Below are 23763 nucleotides of genomic sequence, written 5' to 3' on the forward strand. Positions count from 1 at the left end.
GCAACTCAAATATGACCATCACTGAGTAGCCTATAAATACAATTGTACAGAATGATTTTCATCTTGTCAGAAAATATATAGAATACCATGTAAGAGTGGAAATTCATAATGAGCCTATGCTGGATTTTGCTAATGTCAGTAATATCCTTTTCACATAGGATTTGTGTTGCAACACAAAAGTTTGCCCAGCCACTGCACAACAAGTCAAACATATTAGTTAAGATTTTACAGGTATCTAGCCTTCTGAATAAATGACTATATGGGGAAGAATAGTGTTATGTAGCTGAGGATAAGAAGTTTCAAGGAATGCTTCTAATGGCAGTCATTTTCTATGTCAATAAAGTGATTATGCATGTCACAGATGAGCAACTGGAAGGTTCAAATGGGCCTTTATCTGTCAACAATAACTATGTTACTAACAATTTCAGCAGTCCTGAAATATAACCAGTTCTGCATTGGACCACAACACTCTCATTACAGTCATGCGACCTTCAATATTTACAACTGGGCTACATTTTGCTTTAACTTGTATCTGAAAGACAGTGTCTCAGCCATACTAATGCAGTGCTTTACTAATGGCTTAAAAGAGTGTTCTCCCTCATTGAGTTACCAGTACAATGTCCTGCCACATGTTTGCTATTTGGAGATCGCCCTGCACGTAGAATGGTATAGTTGCCAGCATGTTAAACTAGATTACTTTGAGATACTGAAATTACCTTGCATTGCTCTCCTGCTCATCTCCTGGAAGAGATTTATGCCTCTTCTTAATTTGCTCCTCAATGGGGAACCTTTTTCTCTTCCAGCCTTTTCTTTGCTCTAGGTTCAGGTTTACACTCTGTACAACAGCTTCAATTATGTCAGTGACTGTGTCGGTACTGGATCTGCTCACACATCTCTCATCTACCAATTTGCAACTGGCACACTGATCAGCCTGCAAAACTGGCATTGGGATGACTGACTCAAGGGGAGATTTCCTGGGCCTGCCTGGTCTGCGCTTTACAAAGTTATTTCCTGTCCGGGACTGCCTTTGCAGCTTCTTTGCTTTCAAGATTTTATTGACATGGTCCAGATTTTTCTTGGTTGCTAAGATTTTGCCATAATTGCACATTTTCCTAGCCTGTCGCTGCATTGCCTCCACCATGCTTCTTTTGAGATGATGAGGAGAATATCTGTTGGGTAAAAGGCCTGAAAGGACACTGATGCCATCACCAGCTGGATTGTTTGGTGTTGTGTGAACTAATAGGTTCTCCTGTTTGTCTTGTCCACTCCCCCTGTTCTGGGTTCTGACTGGACTAGCAGATGGTGAGGCGGAGACATTGGCTAGAACGACGGCTTCTATAGTTTTGTCTAAGGCAGCTTGGCTTTCGCAGTGTGCCATGCGTTGTAGTAAACCATCCACTGATTCTTCTACAGAACTTCCCACTTTTGCAACTCGGCTGGTTATGCCAATCCCTGGAAAAAAACAAAAATTATGAGCTCACCACAATGGAATGGAGTTTATTTGTAAACTTGAAAAAGGGACTTATAATTCTTTAAATTTTCAAAAGACAAAGTGTACATGAAACATGCCAACTACCATTAATACAAACTTATTCTTACTCATAATCCTCACTTCGTAGCTATATCTCCCTACAACTTGTTCTGTGACAGCAATGATACTACATATTTTAAAATTTCACATTATACAATAGAAGAATCCAAAGTAACAAGACTGCATGAGGAAAGCACTTTTGTGACATTTAGTATGCAACTGGTCGGGGATCCCCAAGATGGGTTACTTCACATAGACAAATATATATACCGTATACATATATATATATATATATATATATATATATATATATATATATATATATATATGTATGTGAAGGGCAGCTACACTGGCAGCCAGTGACTCAAGCTCCCATTTTGTGTTTCTCTTCAAGTTGCCGAATGGAGTAAGCTCACACACGCACACAGAAAGGCAGACAACCCACATGCAGACACACAGACAGAAGAAGAAACAGATACTTCATACCCAGACAGAAACAGACACCCCACACCCAGACTGACAGAGAGTGAAACAAACACCAAGGCACAGAAAGACAGATACAGTTACTCTGTACTCAGACAGATGCAGATAAAGACACCGAACACCCAGACAGACATAGAAACAGGCACACCACACCTAGACAGACATTCTAGACAAACAAAGAGTCAGATATACCACATCCAGACAAACACAGGCAGACAAAACACAACCCAAAGACGCAGAGACTCAGACCACAACACACAGAGGTATACACCATACACACAAGACCACAATACACCAAAACACAGACACACACACCTCACCCAGACCGAGATACACCACACCAACAGGCCACATATCACAGTGGTAAGACCTGAAACATTTTTCAAAAAACTTAAGATGCCAGCCCAAAATATTTTAGGAGCTGAGAAAAACTCCCTATCACCCTGCCTAACTTTTTTTTTTTTTTTTACTATGTTCACTAATTTTTCCTGTTTTTCTCTCTAGTTTTGTATTTTCTTAATTTTATCATGTTTTGATTTGCTTACTTTTTTACACTTTTTGCCTTTCATTCTCCTTTTCTTTTGCCTCTCTGCCCATTCTCCTCCCCAATCTCATCACTTCTTTTCCCCCCGGCAGGCAATAGCTGTGATCTGTCTGCCTGGTTAGAGACCCAGAAGCAGCTGAGGCTTGACGGGGGCACCTCTTCCTGGATTATGGACCACTGCAGCGGCTCTTCCAATGTCCAGTTCTGATGCAGAGGAAGCGGCTCCCCACTCAGACCCACTACAGCGGAAGCAGCTCCTCTCCCCTGTCCACCAAAAGAAATGCATGGCTAAGCTGTGGAATGCTTAAAATGTCACTACATTCTGGCAGCTCCCTCCCTCCTGAGCTTGCAGTGCGCCTTCACAGCACCTAGACTTGACAGCTTAGCCATTTGTTTTTCGTTGATTGGGAAGCCAGTGTGCTCCCCTTCAGAACTGTTCAGGCCGGAGTGAGAAGTCTTTGTGAACTGGGGGGAGTTCAGGCTGAAGAACCAGGAGAGTCTCAATGGCTTGGAAAACTGAGCAAACTGGTGGACACTGGTAAAACTTGTAATTTCATCACCGCACACGTTATAAAATGCACTAACTTACCAGGTAAGTGAGCAATGAAGGGTTCCTGGCCCCCTGCTCGTCTGCCTCATAAACCAGGGGGGATGGCCCCACCAGGACCTAACCCCCCCCTTCCCCCCAGGAGCCACTCAAGGTAGAATCTTTCAGAAGAAAAACTTCTCTCTTCTCTATATTTTCTTGTTTTTGATTTTTTCAGACAGACTGTAGACTTTGCACCTCCACCATCTGCTGGAGACAGAGAAATAATGAGGGACAGCAGGTGGCACCTCGTGTTAAGTGGCAGTAAAACGTTCTCTGTCTCCATCTGCTGGAGGGGAGGCAAAACCCAGGAGTCTGGACTGATCTGAGTACATATAGGGAATTTGATATACATGGTTTCAATATATTGCATGCATTTATGTGCATGTTATTATAGTAAATCTATGAGGGGGCATAATCACACATATGCCATTCACATATATGCCACCATGCCCAGTTTGAAAGTTATCCTTCCTGACTGAAGTTTGGTAAAGAAGGTCTGAAGAACTGTAAACTTACAAGGGAAAATCAGACACTATTTTTGGACGTGTATGCAAAATTACCCTATTGTAGTAACATTTTGTGTACTGACATGTAAGTCACTAGTGCTTGAAGTTCTTACTCTTCTGGCAGAAGTGGCTGCAATAAGAAACACTGCTTTGCAAGATAAATATTGATATTATAAGTATTTATGGGCTCAAAAGGTGATCTCATCAGCTGAATGAGGATCACACTGAGATCCTGGGATAGTGCAGGCGGCTTTATAGCAGGCCTAAGGTGAAGTAGGCCTTTCATCAAACAAGTTACTAAAGGATGTGAAGAAACTGGTTTTCTTTCCTCCTGATTATGGTAAGCACTTATTGTGCTAAGATGAGCCCTAACTAAATTTGTTTGCAAGCCAGATCAAGAATAGTTTAGTAATTTTGGTAGAAAGCAGGAGAAGCGATACAAGTCCCTACCTGTACATAATAGAATAAAGTTCTTCCACCTGAGACTTTCTGTTTTCTTGATAAAAGGAACATATGAGAAAGTGTGTCTGAACTGATGAAAGAAGAAACTAGTATCCCTTCATTATCCATACTGTCAGTGTTAAGGAATGGATGTTTAGATAAAGCAAGGTACCTTGGTTCTGAATCAAGGTTGGAAGAGGCTTCAATCAAATTGGATGTCATACTGAAATTTGAAAGAAAAGATGGAACCATACTTGCCTGGGCCAGGAAGACACTATTAGCATCTAAATTCCTTTATCTTTCTTCAGTTTTACCAGAGCCTTATCTACTAACACAGGGTGGGCATCAAGAAGGCATCCTACGCTAGACTGCGTGTGGAACTCTTTCTCAAGCAGAACATCTGAACTTCATTGTTCTGCACTATTGTTCAAATTGTAAAGCTTATTTTAATTGCACCCCTGTTTCTTGTGAACCAGCATGATGGGACTATCGTCTTGAATGTTGGTATATAAAAAAACTTAAATAAATAAAATAAATAAATAAATTGTTGAGATGATTAGCAAACAAGTTTCGTTGGGGTTCCACAGCAGATAAAAATGTCATTTGCTCTTACTGGACCAGAGATCATTTATGATGCTTGAGAACGTGGTGGTATTTGTCTGTTATCATATTCTCTTTGCCTAGTAAATAAATGGCTTTGAGAACAGATGTGGGAGCTATTGCCCAATTCCAAATTCTGACAGTCTCCAAACACACAGAAAAAGATCCAGTTCCTTATTATTCATTGATGTAGAACATAGCTACCTGATTGTAGATTTGGATTAAAATTATCTTGTTAGACATCAGATGTTGCAAAGCTATGAGCGCAAGCTATAAGACTCATAATTCGAAGAGGCTGGATTTTGAAGCCCTTTCTGTAGCTCTGGAATTGCAGGAAACAGGGGCCCTGCCTACAGGAGTCAAAATTTTGACTTTAATTGTGGTAAAAGAACTGCCCCTTTTGGGAGAATGCTTGGAATCTCCTAGCAGTCATGGAAGGATGAATATGCACAGAACAGATTGTAGCGTAGAGCAATGGTCCTTTATGAGGTATGCTGTCTCCTTAAGTTGGCTGCCAAACATATTGTTTCCTGTATAGGGGACATTAGCCAATATGCCCTGGAAAGCTTCCTTTAGACCTACGCTAGGGCAATTCTACAAGCTTCTATGGATAGGGCTGAACTTCTAAGTGCAGTACTGAAAGTATTATATGCAGATCACATGAAATGTTTATATTCATTTCCTGCAGACAAAGACCAATAAAAGTCTCTTGATGACCTAAAGAGAAGGAACAGAAAATTTGTGTAACTGCTCTATAATACAGTAGAGTGCATATATTGTTCCATAAAAAGTTGGTCAGAAGATGTGCGAGCAGAGAGCATGGTGTTTTGGAATAATTTCTTGCTAAATAGATCCAAAGTTTGTGGATCCTTTCCTGGAGGAATAGATGAATTTTAGACTTCTTTAGAGCTGATTCTATCACTACTGAGTCTTCTCAAAATCAGTAGCTGCCTATACCAGGTATTCTGTATCCAGCTTTAAATGGATGGCGTAGTAAGTGAGGGTCTCCCAGATTTGCATATGTAGCTTCTTTAGAAGTGTTGCAGTATCTTTAGACACATAAAGATATTTCCGAATTCCTAGTATAGGAACTCTTGATTCAGCTTTCTCCCACAAGTCAAAGACAACAGCTTGCAACATCTTCTGGATGAAGATTGGTAAGGGGAGCATTGGAGGAATAAGTCTCGCTGGAGGAGATGAGTCAGATGGTTAGACCAGGCAAGTCATCCCTATTAGAATTCAAAACTATGGAATTGTAATCAATCTCTTATGACTGCTCTGATTCTGAGTCAGATTCAAGGAGGGGTGGATAAGCACACATTAAAGAGTGGTAAGGCATGCCCTCTTTTGGAGTATGCTCTTAGCAACAACTCTATGAGGAATTGAAGGAGATGCCTCTCTTCCAGAGACTGAATGATTTCTAATACCTGGTGCCATGGAGGATCAAAGTCAAACTGTTGGCACCAAAGACTATTGTTGATCCCACTAAATGTAAAGATTGCTTGTTTGGGATTTTGCTTTGAATGTTAATGATGTAATCTGCATTGGACAACCATGGTTGGAGACTAGTGGAATATAAGCAATTTAAATAAATAACAAAAGGATGCATTTTGCTCGCTCTCTCTCTCTTTTCAAGCCACTCAAAGATTTCTGTGTTTAACAGAAACAAAAATAAGCTACTTTTAATTTTTTCCCTTTTTTTCCTGAGAGTCTCCAGAACTAAAAATTTTTAAAACGTTGAGAAGTGTTTCATTTTCGTCTCAAAATTGAGTTTGATCTCGCCTCAGCCCTCTTCACCAAGGCAGACAGCAAACAGGGCTTTAAAAATGTCCTTGCTGCTCTTACAAGATGTCCTTATCTGAACAACATGACCGTTGTGTTCATTGTTTAGGCCTGTCACATGATGTTCCAAACTGCTACCTGTGCTCAAATGTTCCCCAGGGCCAAGAGATATAGAAGATTCACATTAAAATAATTCTTAAGTTTTTCTCAAGTTTTGGATTGACTAAGAGGAAACCATCGCTAGCTCAGGGACCATTGCCAAAATCAAAAAGGCAAAAATCTTCTTATGTCAAGTGCCACAACTCAAAGAAGTCCCCACACAGGTGCTGTTTGGCATCAAAGTATTCGGCAGCCAGCATAGATCCCATTATCACTGACGTACAGAAAAGCACTTTTATCACCATCAGTCTTCAACATGGAGAATTCTGAGACTGAAGGATCTTAATATGTATACCCTGGAAGAGAGGAGAGATGGAGGAATTTCAATAGAATTAATAATGCTTAAAAATCAAACCTTTTCCAATGGAAAGAAAGCTGTAAAACGAGAGGTCATGATATGAAACTCTAAGGGGGAAGACTCAGGAACAATGTCAGGAAATATTTCTTCATGGAAAGGGTGGTAGATGCATGGCATGCTCTCCCAGAAGAGGTGGTGAAGACTATAAGAGTAATGGAATTCAAAAGAGCGTGGGACAAACACAGAGGATTCCTGTTGGCTTGAGAATGGAAATGAAGAAATAGGGTAACTTTTCTATTAGAACATAAGATATGTCATACTGGGTCTGACCAAGGGTCCATCAAGTCCAGTATCCTGTTTCCAATAGTAGCCAATTCAAGTCACAAGTACCTGGCAAGTACCCAAACATTAAATAGATCCCAAGATACTAAAACATGTTGCACCTATAATTTATATTTCGGCTTGGGGATGGCCTACACAGAGTGGCAATTGCTACTGCCCTTAACAGAAGGCATCCACCACTCTTTCTGTGAAGAAATATTTCCTGACCTTAACAGAAGGCTTGGAGGTGGTCTGCATGGAGTGGCACTTGCTTCTACCCTAAAACTAAAGAAAAAATAAATTTAAAAAATTGCTGGGCAGATTGGATGGACTATTTTGGTGTTTATCTGCCATCATTCACTAGGTTACTAGGTTACACTTGTACCTAAGTAATCAGCATCTAAGTGGAAGGTACTGGTATACTCAGCATCAAACCTATCAGAAGCATAGCTAGATGCCAAAGTAATAGGTTATGTACTATTTGGTTTAAATCGTTTTCATGCATAAACTCCAGGTAACAACTCTGGAGCAGATGCTGAGGGATAGTATATCCCCTTACTACAAACGAAGATCGAGATCTCATATGAACAAGGGATCAAACAGGTAGATTTTGGCAGTATGGGTGAGGTTATCAACATGCTAGGCATTGAAGAGATCTCCTCTTGTCTGAGCCTCTTAAGATGACAGACCTCCAAGACATCATCCTCATTGCCAGGAAACTGAGCCAAAGGATTAGGCTGTTGTGAAGCATCAATGCCAAAGCCCACTAAACAGCCTCGATAGCTCTAACTCTCATATTCAACCATGACACCTTGTCTAGGGAAGAGAGGCATGGCTGTCCTTAGAGGTGTTTATACCCTGTCTCAATCTAGACTACAAAGAGGCAGCAGCAACCTTCTATGTCAAAGGCTTATGAATTGAAGAGGACATTTTAGATTTTGATGGTTTCAAAGGTCTTGATGTTAATGTGGAGTTCAGAATAATCTGAAAGATATCCTGAAGCAGTAGTCTTTGAAGTTTTATGGCTAGGAGATACAGTATATCAGGGTAGATTAAACACTTAACATTATGTTCGTCCTAGATAACACACACACTTGGTATGGTGGTTAGTGATAGACTTATGTTACATGATGTGCAACATTTAAATTTCATGGCATTTTGTTGGCCATCATAGGGGAAATGTAGTCAGCCAAAATAAAAGTAACTATTTTTTTTTAGTCTAGAAGTAACCTAGTGGTTAGAGCAATGGGCTGTGAACCAGGGATGCCAGGGTTCAAATCCTGCTTCTCCCACTGGTATTTCTTGTGACCTTGGGCAAGTCACATCACCCTCCACTGTCTAAGGAACAACCTAGATCATAAGCCCTCTGGGGCAGGGAAATATCCAGTATCTGACTAACTTGCCTGAGCTTGGATTTGCAAAAGATGCATAATTAAATCTAAACCCAATGAAAAAAATATCAGGCCCTTTCAAAGATGAGGCCAATGTATCGAAAAGAGAAAAACTTTACAAGAAGGAAAAAAAAAAAAAGACATTGAGGGAATCTTGATACTGAAGTGAAGTTTGAGAAGCCACAGCACAAGTCACAGTGGCAGATTCTCAAGTAGCTGCATTTCACTCATTTCTTAAGCCTAGAAATTTTCCTTGTCCTGCTAAAAGTCATTCATACTTTGTAAGGTGGATGCTGCCTGCATCATCTGGCACAGTATAGGAACAGCTGTCTAACACACATCCTCAAGAGTAAACTGCATGGTCACACTCGCACCAACTGTCATGTATGTAGAAGAGATGTACTGAAGACGCCAACGGTTTCATTACGTTCTAATGGCCAAAGGGAAAACATTTCCTAACTCGAAAGTCAGTTTATTTCAATAAGAAAAACTGGTATTTGTTGAATGCTTTCACAGTAATGCAGAACAAACAGAATTAGAAAATGGACCAGATTAAAATAAGAAGCTTAAATTGTAAAAACCCTAAACATTTAAAAAATATTAACTGCCTTTTCACTTGAGAAGTCCCATTAGACATCTGTTAGAGTCTTCTGAGACACTAAACGGACTACTTTAAAACTGATTACTGTAAATTTGTTTCACTTTCTATGTGGGATAGGGTGACAACTCTTTATGGGCCTCCCTGCATGACAGGATTGAAAAGCATATAATGCAGCATACTGTAGGCACCATTTTACAGAAAACACCAAAACATCTTATGGCCAAGTCATGATAGGCTCTTAAACTTGTCAAAACATCTTTACCCCTCCAAACTGCAGGGGAAAACTGCCAAGGCACCCAGGAACCCATCTGGCTGCCTTTCTTAGATCACTACCCACTAGTTAAATATCGAACGAAGAGTGCCTTCAGAAGAATTTCTTAAAGTCACACCATCTGTTTTGTAAATGGAGATAAGTAAACAGCTGTAACAACTGGTTATAATGGAACTACATAACACATTTTCAGACATGTGATATTGGATGGCCTGCCCTTGAACCTGGCGTTTACCACTGTGTAATGGATCCAGATGGATCAGAGTACATGATCCTAGTGACAGCTGCAACACTGGTCATGCATGCTTGGTAAACTTAGAAACAAAGAAGCATTCTCTGATGACCTCTCACCCTCTCCTACAAATAAAAATAATTTTAAAATACTTGGCATAATGGGTAAAGAAACTAAGAAGAATTTAGAGAGGGAACGAGTTACCATGGTATTCTGCCAGCACTGTTTCTGGAAAGTTAGTAAACTTGTACTATCGTTCAACATGATATTGTCTTGGACTTCCAGTGACTTTTTATGCATGCTGATGAAATGAAGTAGGTATATTAGGTTCTCTGGTTTTGCCTGCAACTTCATAAGGGAAGGAAAAGTAGATGCCAGGAGTTTAAGATGATCTTCTGAATTAACCTTTACTCTTGATAGATATGACATGTGTTAAGCTCCTTACTGATGTCACTTACAATAATTTTTAAAGATAGAGATCTGTCAGCTCAGTGGACTGGCAAAGGCAATTTGGGTTCATATACCCCTAGTACAAAGATACGAAACCTCCAACCCTAGGCTACTGGCTGAATTCTGTCCTACAGTGATAATTCCTATTGGGCAGTTGTTCATATCAGAATGGGGATTAAAGCTGGTACCCTGTTTCCCCGAAAATAAGACAGTGTCTTATATTAATTTTTGCTACCAAAGATGATTTAGGCCTTATTTTCAGGGGATGTCAGAACCTTTCTCATTCCTCTGCTGCCACTGTCACTGCTGCCACATGGCTATTGGGGAGGCGCCGATTGCTGCTACTGACACTAAGCCCATCCTGCTGCCTCCTCTGTGCAGGCCCGGTGGGCTTCCACTTTCACCATGCTGATCTCGTACATTGTGAGATCCACATAGAGAAAGTGCTATTCTTGCACATTCCCAAAGATTACATGTGTCAATCAGTAAAAAGTAATTTATTTTTTTTTTACTTTTGCTGGCTGATCTTAGTTTTCTAATCGGTTGGTCACAGGCTTTTTTTTCCCCACCTTCCCTTTCTTATTTTTTTTCCAATTCCTTTTATATTATCTTTTTTTCTATTTCTTTTCTCTCCATCTTCTTCCCTCAAACACACAGTCAGGTTCTCATTCATTTCTCTCTCTCTCACACACAGGCTCTCACTCTCACATGCTCTCTCTCATACAATCATTCATACACACAGTCTCTCTCTTGCATATGCTGTCTGACTCTCACACACCCAGGCTCTCTCTCACTCCCACATGCTGTCTTGCTCAAGCACAGGCTCTCACTGTCACATGCTCTCTCTCATACACTCATTCATACACACAGGCTCTCACTGTCACATGCTGTCTCTCTCACACACACACAGGCTCTCACATGCTCTCTCACACACACAGAGGCTCTTACATGCTGTCTCTGCAAACATTCAGGTCCTCACTCCCACACACAGTCTCTCAACTCATCTCATGCACGCGCACACACACACACTCTACAGACCCTCAGCCTCTCTCTCACCTCTGGGCCTCCTCTTCGCGGGTCGTCGCAGGATGGGCTCTGCAGCGGCCCTGCTACCAGACCTCTTCCTCTTCTCGGGCCACAGCGGCCCTGCTGCCGAGGCCTCTTCCTCTTCTCGGGCCATAGCGGCCCTGCTGCCGGGGCCTCTTCCTCTTCTCAGGCCGCTGCAATGATTCGCGGTGGCCCGTAAGCGCTTCTCCTCTTCTGCACGTGCTAATGCTCCTCCTCCTTCCTGCCCACGCGGCTCCGGCGATGTTTACTTCTGGGGCCACGCAGGCAGGAAGGAGGAGGAGCATCAGCGCGTTTGAACGCAATCTTTTTCTTCGGGCCAGGATGACGCGTCACTGACGGCCGCATGAGCCTCCCTGCGCCCGGGGGCATTGGCTCCCCTCGGGATACCACTGCTCGCAGTGCCCCCTAATACTTTGGCTGGAAACTTTATACGGTACAGTAATTTAAAAAAATAAATAATCACATGACAGGAGGGACCGGCCCACCGGGGGAAGCCCGATCCCCCGATAGGTCAATCCGACCCCGTTTACAAGGGATGGCCGCAGAAAGGAACATCAGAGTTGGAGGTGAAGCTAGGGGGCAACGGCGGCAGGGTAAAAAGAATCACAGCTGCATGCTCTGGTGTTCTGTGTGATGGGCATGCTCCCAAATAAAAACTTTGCTAGGTCTTACTTTCGGGGGAGGTCTTATATTTAGCAATTCAGCAAAACCTCTACTAGGTCTTATTTTCGGGGAAACACGGTAGTCTCGGAATGGAGGTGCAAAGAATATTCCATTCTAAGACTGGAATTACAAAAGCTGAAATTCTTCAGGTGTCAGGAGGTAATTATGTTTTGGAACAGCAGATATTTCTTACAGAACTCTTGGAAGTTGCCAGTATAAATATTTGCTGCAAAACTTATTTATTTAATTTATTTATTTATTTTAAAGATTTTATATACCGACAACCGTTTGCACATCGTATCGGTTTACAAATAACTTAGAACCATGATATCATGCGTCAATTAGGCAAGGCCTTTACAATGAACAATAAAATAAGGAACAGAAAAATACAACAAAAACTTGGAAAGATGGTTAGATAAATGCAAACTGGGAGCAGCATAAGTGGGGGAGGGTAACCAACATTGGAAGGAGAGTAAATAAGGCTATGTACAAGTTTCTACAATATATTCGTTACAGTCGCTAGGTTTTTAGGGTGACAAAAGATTTTTAGAGTGAAAAGAGGGGACATTGCATGGCATACAGGACATAAGGAATAAAATTTCGATAGATTGACATATGGTTGGTTTATATACAAAATAACTAGACATTCAGAGGAAATGTAGACGTTTCAGGATTGTTTATCGTTGTTATCAAACAAAGTAGAAATGGGGGGGGGGTTTAGTTGGTCACAGGAGGAGTAGAGATAGAGGGGGTAGGTATGGAGGGGTAGGCTTGTAGGAAGAGCCAGGTTTTAAGTTTCTTTTTGAATTTGGGTGTTGAGGTTTCAGTGCGTAGGTCAGTGGGCATGGAGTTCCAAAGGGAGGGGCCAGCGAGTGAGAAAGCTCTGTTTGTTGTGGAGATGAGTCTGGTGGATTTGATAGAAGGAGTGGAGAGGGTTCCTAGGAGAGAGGAGCGTGTTGGTCTTGTAGAAGTGCGAGGGAGGAGCGGGGGATTTATCCAGTGGTAGTGCTCATTGGCGATGCTTTTGTGAATGAGGGTAAGAGTTTTGTAGAGGATACGTGACTGTATCGGTAGCCAATGAAGATCGATCAGAGTAGGAGTGATGTGATCTGACTTATTGGAGTTTGTGCGGATACGAGCTGTAGCATTCTGAAGGAGTTGAAGAGGTTTGGTGTGGGCAGCAGGGAGGCCAAGAAAAAGGGCGTTACAGTAGTCCATTTTGGAAAAGATAAGAGACTGAAGTACAGTACGGAAGTCAGAGAAATATAGAAGAGGTTTGAGTTTTTTGAGGGTTTGTAGCTTGAAACAGCAATTGCTGAGGATAGATTTAATGAAGGGTTTAAAGGTGAGTTGATTGTCAAGAATGACACCCAGGTTACGTGTGTGGGTAGGGAAAGTAGAAGAAGAGATGGAGGGAGGAATAGGGATTGATGAGTGTTTAGAGGAGATAAGGAGTTCAGTTTTTTGGGGGTTGAGAGACAAGTGCATGCTAGTGAGGAGCTGGTTGATAGAGGCAAGGCATGCTTCCCAGTTTTGGAGAGCGGTGAGAAGGGAATTTGTGAAAGGGAAAAGAATCTGCACGTCATCTGCGTAGATGAAATGCGTGAGACCTAGATTTGAAAGGAGAGAAGTCAGGGGGAGCATATAGATGTTAAATAGGGTGGAAGAGAGGGAGGAGCCTTGGGGGACACCACAATCAAGGTTGACGGGGTCGGATTCTTTATTATCCTTGATGATAGTATAGTAGCGATTTTGAAGGTATGATTTTATCCAGGAGAGGGCAGTTCCGGAGATACCAATACTGATAAGAATGTTGAAAAGGATGTTGTGATTAACGGTGTCGAAAGCGGAAGAAATATCTAGCATGGCAATGAGATAGGAGTTACCGGAATCCATTCCTTTGATTAATGTGTCTGTTAGGGAGAGGAGTAAGGTTTCGGTGCTGAGGTGTTTCCGAAAACCATATTGTGTGGGTGGGAGGATATTGTGTTGTTGTAGATAGTCGGATAGGCGAGAGTTTACAAGTTTTTCAAGGACTTTAGAGAGGAAAGGGAGATTGGAGATGGGTCTGAGATTAGATAGGTTAGAGGGATCTAGGGAGGGTTTTTTCAGGATAGGTTTGACAACAGCTTGTTTTAGAAAGTTAGGGACCGTGCCTTGTTCTAAGGAACAGTTCAAGATTTTAGATAGAGGTATGGCTATAGTTTTAGGAATAAAAAGTAAGAGTTTGGTGGGAATTGTTTCACGGGGATGGGAGGATGGTCTCATTTTTTTTAGGATGTTTTCAATTTCAATGGAGGAGGAGAGTTCAAAAGATGACAGGGAAGCAGGCATGTTGGTGATGGGAAAAGTGATATTGTTGGTGTTAGGAGCGAATCTGGCAGTGATAGAGGATACTTTATTCTTGAAGAATAGAGCTATCTCATTGCAATGTTTTTGTGAGGTGGGTTCGTGAGGTAGTATTGGATTGGTTCTAGTAAGGTTAGAAATTAATGTAAAGAGGGCCTTGGCATTATATTGGAAGTGGATTTTCTTGGCATAATATTCTTTTTTTGTGTTTTGAATAGCTTTCCTGTAATCATGCATGAGTTGGTAATAGACAGTTTTAGTTGCAGGAGACGGGTGTTTGCGCCATCGTCTTTCTGCTGTTCTGAGGTGGGTTTTAAGGATTTTTGAGTTCAGGGGAGAACCATGGTTTTTTGTTTGAATGGGCAGGTTTAATGGTTTTTTGTGAAATGGGGCATAGTTGATTGGCAATGTTGAGGGTAATATCTGACCAGGATATACGATAATTATGTAAATTATCGTATGCACAGGATTTCCTTTATCTCACACACATCAAATACTCCAAATTATCTTATGTCAAAGAGGAGTATGAACTTCTCCATGGCAGTGAGCAGCTATTCTAAAAAAATTCAGAAAGACTGCTGGTCTTTCTACTTGACTGTAAATCCTTGGCATGGGAAGATCAGAGTATATATAAATATGGTGAGGATAAGCAGTGGCAGCAACTCCAGCTGTTCAGTATTTAGGGCTTGGGGAACATTGTTGATATGATTGTAATTTATTTTTGTACACCACTTTGGACATGTGGATTGGATAAGCAGTATATACATTAAAAATCTGCAAGAGCATCTTTGCCCTTCATCTTTACCTATATGGAGTTGAAGTTCATATAGAAAACTTAACTTGTGTTTACGTTTGTCAATACATGATTTGCAATTTTATTAAGTGAGGTCCTGTATGCTAGCCCCTCTATTTTGTTTGGTTTTTAGAGGGACCTGAAAAAAAGGTTTGATCTGTTTGACAGCAGATAGTTAGAAAATATAAGTGCAATGTTGTCAGAAGTGCAGATAGAACTTCACTTGCCTGTAGAAGAAATGCTCTCTGAAACTGTTCTCTTCCTGGAAGGACTGCAGCTTGTGTTCTCGCTCGGTCTCTGAGAGGTTGGTTTGTCTGGTGCTGGAGGTGTGCCTGTTCAGTATGGAAGGAAAGAATGAAAAGCAGATGGCAAAACAGACCTATATATTTCTGAGCAAAGTTGGTGGGTATTTAAAATGAAACGTTACTGGAAAGAAATAAGAAAACTAAGGTAGTTGCATTTAGATAAGAAACCTTCCTGGTACAATTCTCTGAGCTGATTATATATATATATATATATATATATATATATATATATATATAATGCCTCTGTTAGCAACAGTACAAATATAGATCATGAAAGCATCAATGTTGTGAAAGAGAAATTTGTAAAGTCTGTAACACTCCAAAATAACTGTGGGAAGTCTGAAAAGTACACTTCCATCTTTCTAAAACATTTTTTTTTTTACAAACATATTAATGATACTGCTTGAGACACTCTTAGTTGACAAAAACAGGGTCTCTTGTGCCCTAGAAATGTCATTCTAGAGCATGTCAGCCAATCATCTTGCTTAATTGGCTGACATGTTACAGTTTAATTCCTATACAGTGTTATCTGAAGTATCAATCTTTCACAGCAGAACTTTCCCTTGTGGGATTTTTCAAAAATTCCAAATAAAATTATAAAAACATCTATAACACAATGGAATGTGCTTATTTCATGCTATTCTTGGTACACAAACAAGCAGAGGTACTGGCCTCAGCGCACATACAAGACCTCTGTCCATCATGTAATTAGGTCATCTATACTAAAGTTGGTAACTAATTTGTTAATATGTAAGGTTGCCCAGTTTATTTACAGGATTTTTAATCAAAATACAACTCACAAGTGTACAATACACAGATTAACTAGATCTGACTGTACTTGGGAGAGTTTATAATAATTCAGAGTACTTAAATTGCATGAATCGTCAATGGAAGAAGTAAACAATCCAATCTTTGTAAAAAGGGGAGTGTGTTTATGCTATTTTACACATGAGATTCTCTCTTGCCTAATCTCTGCTGTTTCAGATAGTTTAACTAGATTAAACCAACAAGTAAATTCACTGCCCTAATCAATGAATGAAAGAGCAGGTGCCAAGAGTGATCATGGACAATTACATATGCAATTTACTTGTTGTCTCATGTGCTTATCATACAGTTGGTACCTGCCAATAAGGCAGTTATAACTGCTGGCTATGAGAAGATCAAAATATACTGCATTGGTTTAAATCATCTTGATGGAGTTTAATAGCCTTTCACAGTAGAGATGTAAAGAAGCCATGAGAAGAGGGTAGGGATTAAAAATCCAATCTCAGATTTAATGTTAGCCAAGTAGGCACTATTGTCATAAAAAAGTGAGCATTTTCAGAATTTATATTGGTACAGGATTTACCTGCAGCAGTTACTGTCACAAGCCCCACAGCAAACCGCAGCTGCACCAGCATTCTATCTGCACTGTTTATCTGGATCTGCCTTTTAAAGGTAATGCTCCAAAGATACATTGGAAGGTTTAGTAGATTAGCACATGGTGCCCGGTGAATTCCATTCCTAGATTTTAGACTAACACTTTGCAAGTCACATTTCCCCCTTAAGCCTCAGTGTATCCAGCCATGTTTGAGAGTAATCACGTCAAGCTTGGTACTAAGATATATTAATTATTATTTTGTAAGACTTTCTACTTGCATACATGTAAATGCTCTACTGCTGGCCAGTTATATTCACCTACCCAGTTTTAAAAAATTATAAAAATAATTTATGGAAGCTGACTTATGGCAAGTAAAGTATTAAACAAGTACCAGACTAAGATTTAATACTTCTAGAATTTTTTTTATGTGCATTAACAATGTATTAAGAAAACCGATTACTGTGAATGGTTGAAGGAGCACAAAGCACATTCTGCAACAGCCAAATAAAACAAATCTAAATAGGATTCCACCTCTCCCCACCATTCTATAAGACAGTATTGTGAAGGAAGTCTTCTGTAATCACAGTTCCCTTCCAACTGAACAGATCTGGCATCCATACTTCTATCTGCATAACTAGCAGAAGCAGATGCATAGTGACAATAGTGACACATGACATGGATATTGCAGTCCCAGAGCATGGTGCTCACATCACAAGGAATTACGGGTAGCACATAGTGGTGCTGTTTCCATTTGTCAGGCTCTACTGCTTTATCTATGGACAGTTCTTCTTGATAAGAACCTTACCACCTTGTCACACAGTGCTTCTTTATTCAGCCAGACACAATGTATACATACATATTTTAAAAGAAACATTTTTCTTTGATGAAGCCAAACATTTATGTAATATATTTATAACCTGCCTGTCCCATGACTGTATAAATGATCAAGTTGCTCTTATACCTGATTTTAGATTTTGCAAACACATACTGCAGCTTTAGTCATGTGTTGTACATATTGTTACAAGTTACGGTTTTGTTATTAGAACAGCAATATGCATGTCATCTTCATCTAAAAAGGTACAAAGAGCTTTTACACTTGCAACAGATTCCACAATCACCTCTAGAAGATACTGGTTCAAAGCTTGCAGACTGCATAATGGTAACCAAAGGAGAACTAAAACCATTATTACAGAGGATGGGGGTGCAGAGAGCCACTGTGACCTAGGGAGCTTTCCCAACTCTCAACATCATGTTCTAACTGGAAGACTAGATGCAGCAAGCTCTGCTCATCAAAGGCCAGGGACATCTATGAACAGGGCTCATTCCTGAACAATTTTCAAGTGGGGCAATGTCCTCATTAAAGCAAAAATCAGGGAGCCAAATCAATAAAACTAAGGACCAAGATAAATAGTTAGGTACAAAGCTTTTTTCAAGTCTTCTCCCTTTGTCTGTCTGTCTCCCTCCCAGCAGATGGAAATGTTTCTATTTAGAGGACCACCGAGGTGCCTTCTGGACATGGGCACCAAGCCCCTTAGCAAATAGAATGCAGAGGGGAGGAAAGGGAAAGTCGTGAGATTGCATGCCATACAATTATCCTCAGACAACCTCACTGACAACAGCAAATGTCCGGTAAAGAGGCAACAGGAATCCAGTGGGTTGAAATTAACTTTGCAGTCAAAAAATTTACTTGCATATATAGTGGATCTTGTTTATGGTTAATTTATATATTTTTTTCTTAATCAGAAATCCAGACCTGTTGACAACCTTTCAGGACCAAAGATTGATATTCCCACACTAGAAAATGCTTTCCTATTTAATATAATTTATGATGGGTTCCAGGATATCAAACACTTTCATGGATGGTAAGCATCTTTTCTGATGTTTCTTTGACATCAAGAAACCTCATTAACTAGTCAAGAAGAGTAAACATGGGATCAAGCTGCCAACCACTCTGGAAAAATATATTTATTAGCCCAGAGTCAACAATTTATATTTGTATATGCATCAGGATCATTTAACACAATTGTGTATGCAGCTTGCAGATGATGTTTATTGTCTTTTATGTAGCATTATACCTTTGGATTGTGTATGGTGTCATGGACCCTGCCCGCGGGTCACCCCGCGAGCAGGCTCTGCTCACCTCTTCACCCGACGCAGCATGGACGCCGCCGATGTCGGGCCTTCCGTGCGGCTGGAGCCGCGGTTTCGCTTTGCTCACGCGGCCCAGAGACCGCCCATCAAGCCTTCTCTTCACCGCGGTGAGCCGCGGACTTCTGCCTCCCTTCACGGCTGGAAGTCGCCGACGATACCGCCATCATCTTCGCAGCAGGAAACAGCATCCCCAGGCTGGATTGGCGGCTGGAGCTGCCCCCGGGGTCCCCTGCAGCAGCTGGAGTCGCTGCCGTCTTCGGGGCCTGCGTCCTGGCCCAGCCCTGCTCTCTACGCGAGGACGTCTGTGCAGGCCGCTGTCCGTGTCCTGCACAAGCTCCTGCTGCTTCCTAGGCACGCGGCCGCGCCTCTCTGCTGAATTTAAAGGGCCAGCCACAGAAGTGTTGCTGGCCCCACCTTTGATTGGACTTCCTGCTCCAGCCCTATAAAAGGGCTGCTCCGTCACTTCAGTCTTTGCCTTGCATCGGAGTTACTTCACTCTGGAGGCTCCTGCCTGCCAGAGCTCTGTCAGGTCTTCTTCGTGGAGCTCCTCTTCGTTTCGTCTCTTAATGTCAAGTCAAGTCATGTCTCGTGCCTGAGGTCCTCGTCCAGGTGTCCTGGTGTCCTGCCCTTCTTGGTGTTCGCTTCAGCGCTCCTGAGCCTTCTGGTCCTGTCAGGCCGTGCTCTCTCAGATGACATCTTTCCTGAGCATGGAGTTGCCTACAGGTGGAATTCGTTCCTGTGCTCCTGAGCAGTCATGTCCTGCCAGCCTTTGTGGAGCTCCGGATGACATCTGGCTTTGTCGGAGTCCCACCTTGACTGGATTCTTCCCTGCGCTCGTCCCGTTCTCAGTGTGGTCCGTGACCAGCCTCCTCGGGCTGTGTAGGGCGCGCAGTGGGACAGGGTGGTCCGTGACCAGCCCATTGGGTCCGCCCCTGAAGGTGGGCTGAGTAGGGCGCCCTGAGAGACAGTGCCAATGTTCACCCTCCCAGCTCTCATCTCATCTGGACTTCGTCAAGTTCCTCGTCTCATCTTGGATGCCGTTGCATCAGTCTTGGTGTCATGTCTTCGCCTCAATGTCTTGTTCCTGATGGCATCGCATCGACCCTGGTCCGGGATGCCGTCGCATCAACCATTAGTCCATGATGTCTTCGCATCAGCCTTGGTGTCATGTCCTCAACTACCTTGGTGTCATGTCTTGTTCCAGCCCTCGTCTCTGATGCCGTCCGCATCAGCTTTGGTGTCATGTCTTCGTCTGCGATGCCGTAGCATCGACCTTGGTGTTATGTCTTCATGTCAAGGCCCATCTGCCCTCGTCCTCAGGCCAGGTCTGCTGCTCCATGCCGATCCAAGCGGCAGGTCCGAAAGGGCTCGGAATGGTCGGAGGACCATTCACATTCCAACATCATCTTGTTGTTGGCCTTGGGAGCTTGCAGGCCTGGCAGAGGGTAAGAATGTCAGCCCTGCTGGAACACGCCATCAACCCTCGGTTCGGTCCTGGATCCATCTGGGGTCGGGCTAAGGCCCAAGGGCATACGAAAACACCAGTCACGTAACATATGGTTTTACATTTTTGTACTCTGCAACGAACATTTCCTGTGATGTGCGAGGATAATAAATGTTTTAAAATAAATTTGATTACATTTTAAAAAATCCTCATTGAAAGTGTGTTGCTATTCCACCATGAGTGAAATAAGAGGCAGAGGAATATATTCAACCAAGCAAATCATCCAAGCAGCAGAATTCACAGATCTGTTATAGTCTGCCTGGTAACAACCAGAATGGACTTGGAGGGCTTCAAATTAAATTACTGATGAATTCTCAAGATACATGAGGTAAACAGAAGGCTGGGAACTACAGACTGGTTAATTCAACCTATGTGGTGAGTAAATTAATGGAATTACTGCTAAACAGATCAGTGCAATTTCTGGAATCCAACAGATTGTAAGATCTGTGGCACAGTTTTACCTGAGGTAGATCTCATCAGATGAATCTGATCAATTTCTTTGACTGGGTGACCAGAGAGTTGGATGGGGGAAGTACTAGATCTAGTGTACTCGGATTTCAGGAAGATCTTTGACACGGTTCTGCACAGGTGACTTATAAATAAACTGGGTGCCCTTGCTATGGGCTTTAAAGTGACTGGGTTAGAAACTGAGCAGGTTGCAGCAAAGGGTAGTGGTAAATTGACTCATTCCAAGGAAACAGGCATTACTAGTGGTGAATCACAGGGATTGGTTCTAAAACTATCAGGAAAGGTATGTCTTTTTGCGGATGATACTAAAATCTGCATCAGGAGATATCTAGAAAAGCTTGAGGAATGATATAGAGTCTGGCACCTAAAATGTAATGCTAAAAAATAGAAAGTCATAAATTTGGGCTACAAAAACCCAAAGGAGTGGTATAGTCTAGGGTGTGAAATTCTTCTATGTACGAAACAAGTGAGGGATCTAGGGGTGATCATATCTGAGGATCTCAAGGTGGTTAAACAGGCAATAGCAAAAGATAGCAAGTTGCTTGGGTGCATGGGAAAAGGAATGGTCATTAGAAAACCAGAAGTGATATTGCCCCTATATAAGTTCCTGGTGATATCTCATTTGGAATACTGATTACAATTCTGGAGACCGCACCTTCAAAAGGATATTAACAGGATGAAGTTGGTCTAGAGGGTGGCCTTCATAGTCAGTGACCTTCATAGTAAAGCAAATGGGGACTGACAAGATGGAAGAGATATGACAGAGACATTTAAATACCTCAGATGTATCAATGCACAGGAGGTAGGTCTCTTTCAATGGAAAGGAGACTCTGAAACAAGGGGTCATGGGATACAGATGAAAGGGGGTAATTTAAGGAAGTATTTTTTTACAGAAAGGTTGGTAGATGCATGGAACAGACTCCCCAGTGGAGGTGGTAGAGACAAGAACATTATCTGAATTTTAAAAAGCATGGGGCAAGCATAGAGGACCTCTTGGGGGAGTGGTGGGGATTGTAGAGTTGAGAAGTTGTATGGATAGGCAGACTGGACTGGCCATATGGTCTTTTTCTGCTTTCACATTTCTACCTTTCTATGTGTATAAAATAGATAAGTAGTGACACTGTGTTAGAAAGGTGGGTCATTGGTCATGAACATTTAGCACAGCTCCACTTAAAACAAGATATCAGCAGACACATTTTTCTCTCACTAATTCAATCCTATCACCACCACTCCGAATGGATTTTCGCAGTGTGCATTTCTACACCCCCTCCCTTCACCATTTACATCTTTCATTTCTCTTGGTATGCATAATTTATAGTCGATTTAAAAAACTTGTCTTTATAGCAAAACAGAATTTCTGAACTTTTTCATTACACTAGGCAAACTGCAGATATGTATGTCAAGTATTTCTGAATGCACAGATAATTACAATTTGGCATTCTAATTATGGCATAAAAGGAAAAAATGAACCAAAAGACACCGAAAAGGTCTCAGCTCGGAAGCATACTGCCTGCTTAAAGAAGGAAATCTGAAGCCTGCTTCTGAATGGCCATAGCTGATGTACACCACTGAAAAGATGTGAATGAGGCTGAAACAGGGGGAAAAAAAAGCAGGTTCAACCAAAAAAACCAGCTGTTTCCAATTGGAGGCAAATGCACTTACAGAAAGCGATACATTTCATCTGACTCACCAATTAAATGCTCCATAAGAGGGAGAGTGATTCAGAGACTGCACCAGTGGTTTCTAACGTGAAATGTCTCTGCTTTTCCTCTAATTAGGCTGTATCTCATAAAGTCAGACTATTCACTGTAATGGAATTCCTCAGGAAATTCCCAGAACTGCACTAACAACCACAATCAATTTTCTTCTACTCAGATTCACATGTAACCCTGTACTGACATTTTAGATTTTCATCTGCAAAGCGCAAGAGGCAGCTGGATAAACAGTAGTCCCTTCTTCAGTCACCACTGCCAACCTAATGCTATAGTTATCACAGAAGTCACACTGCAATGTAGGACTACATGGACCAGAGCATGTAAAGTGAGTTTGACAACCAGGAGTGTCGTGTGCTTTGGAAGAGTGCCAAACAGACCAAGCAACTAGTTGAATTCTGTAATTGAAGTCTATGTCTGTGTCCTGTGCTCATCTCCCTAACCAAGTTTAGATACTTTACAATTTATCTGTTTTTGATGCCATATCTTCCATTTCTTCACATTCTCCTATGGATATTATCCAAGCAGACAATCCTAGCTCAGGGCAATAAAGCTATTATCTAAATCTTTCTTAGCTCTTTCTATGAGCTTCATGCCCCTAAATGACAGTCTTATTCTACATATTCCCTTCCAGTGCATGCTCCCCCTTTTGGCTCTAATCATCTCCTCTACAGCTCACTTCTTGGCCAAAACCACAGAGTAGTCGCATATCCAAAAATTCCTCTGGCCCATTATGTCCTACTCAGATTCAGCCTTCATCTCTACCTCTGCTACCACCAACCCACTGCACTGACTTGGCCAATCTCTGGGGAGCAACAACTTGATGTACCATCTCAGCTACACCCTATGGCCTGTGGTGTTACTAAGTCATGCATCTGCTACCTCTTCACTTTTTGCAACTAGGAACTCTCTTCTTTTATCCCAGGCCTTTTTGAAGCCTCCTCCATTTCCTTTGGGAGGGTGTGACACACATTCACCATCCTTTCTGTGAATATTTCCTGACATTGTTCTTGAGACTACCCCCCTTACAGCTCCATATTATGATCTAGTTCTACCTTTCCACTGAATAAGGTTTACATCTGGCACATTAATATTTAAAAGAAAATGGCAGCAAGGGTCCCACCCTGCAGCAACAATCATTCTCCCCCTTCTCTTGTAGGTGATTACCTAGGGCTATCACAAGAAGGATAG

At 41.8% G+C, this 23763-nt stretch overlaps 1 protein-coding gene across 3 annotated transcripts in view; it reads right to left on the reverse strand.

The window, feature by feature from the left end:
• The window catches only part of ASH1L (ASH1 like histone lysine methyltransferase), a 295195-nt gene that overhangs the window by 98646 nt on the left and 172786 nt on the right, over positions 1 to 23763 (reverse strand). For all 3 annotated transcript variants that reach the window (XM_029580354.1, XM_029580355.1, XM_029580353.1), the window contains exons 4-5: positions 15300 to 15404; positions 717 to 1452 (exon numbers count right to left, since the gene is read on the reverse strand). In XM_029580354.1, coding sequence (XP_029436214.1) covers positions 717 to 1452; positions 15300 to 15404 — 841 coding nt within the window. The remainder of the gene's footprint in view (positions 1 to 716; positions 1453 to 15299; positions 15405 to 23763) is intronic.

Source organism: Rhinatrema bivittatum, chromosome 16 (genome assembly GCF_901001135.1).
Source record: "Rhinatrema bivittatum chromosome 16, aRhiBiv1.1, whole genome shotgun sequence".
Lineage (NCBI taxonomy): Eukaryota > Metazoa > Chordata > Amphibia > Gymnophiona > Rhinatrematidae > Rhinatrema > Rhinatrema bivittatum.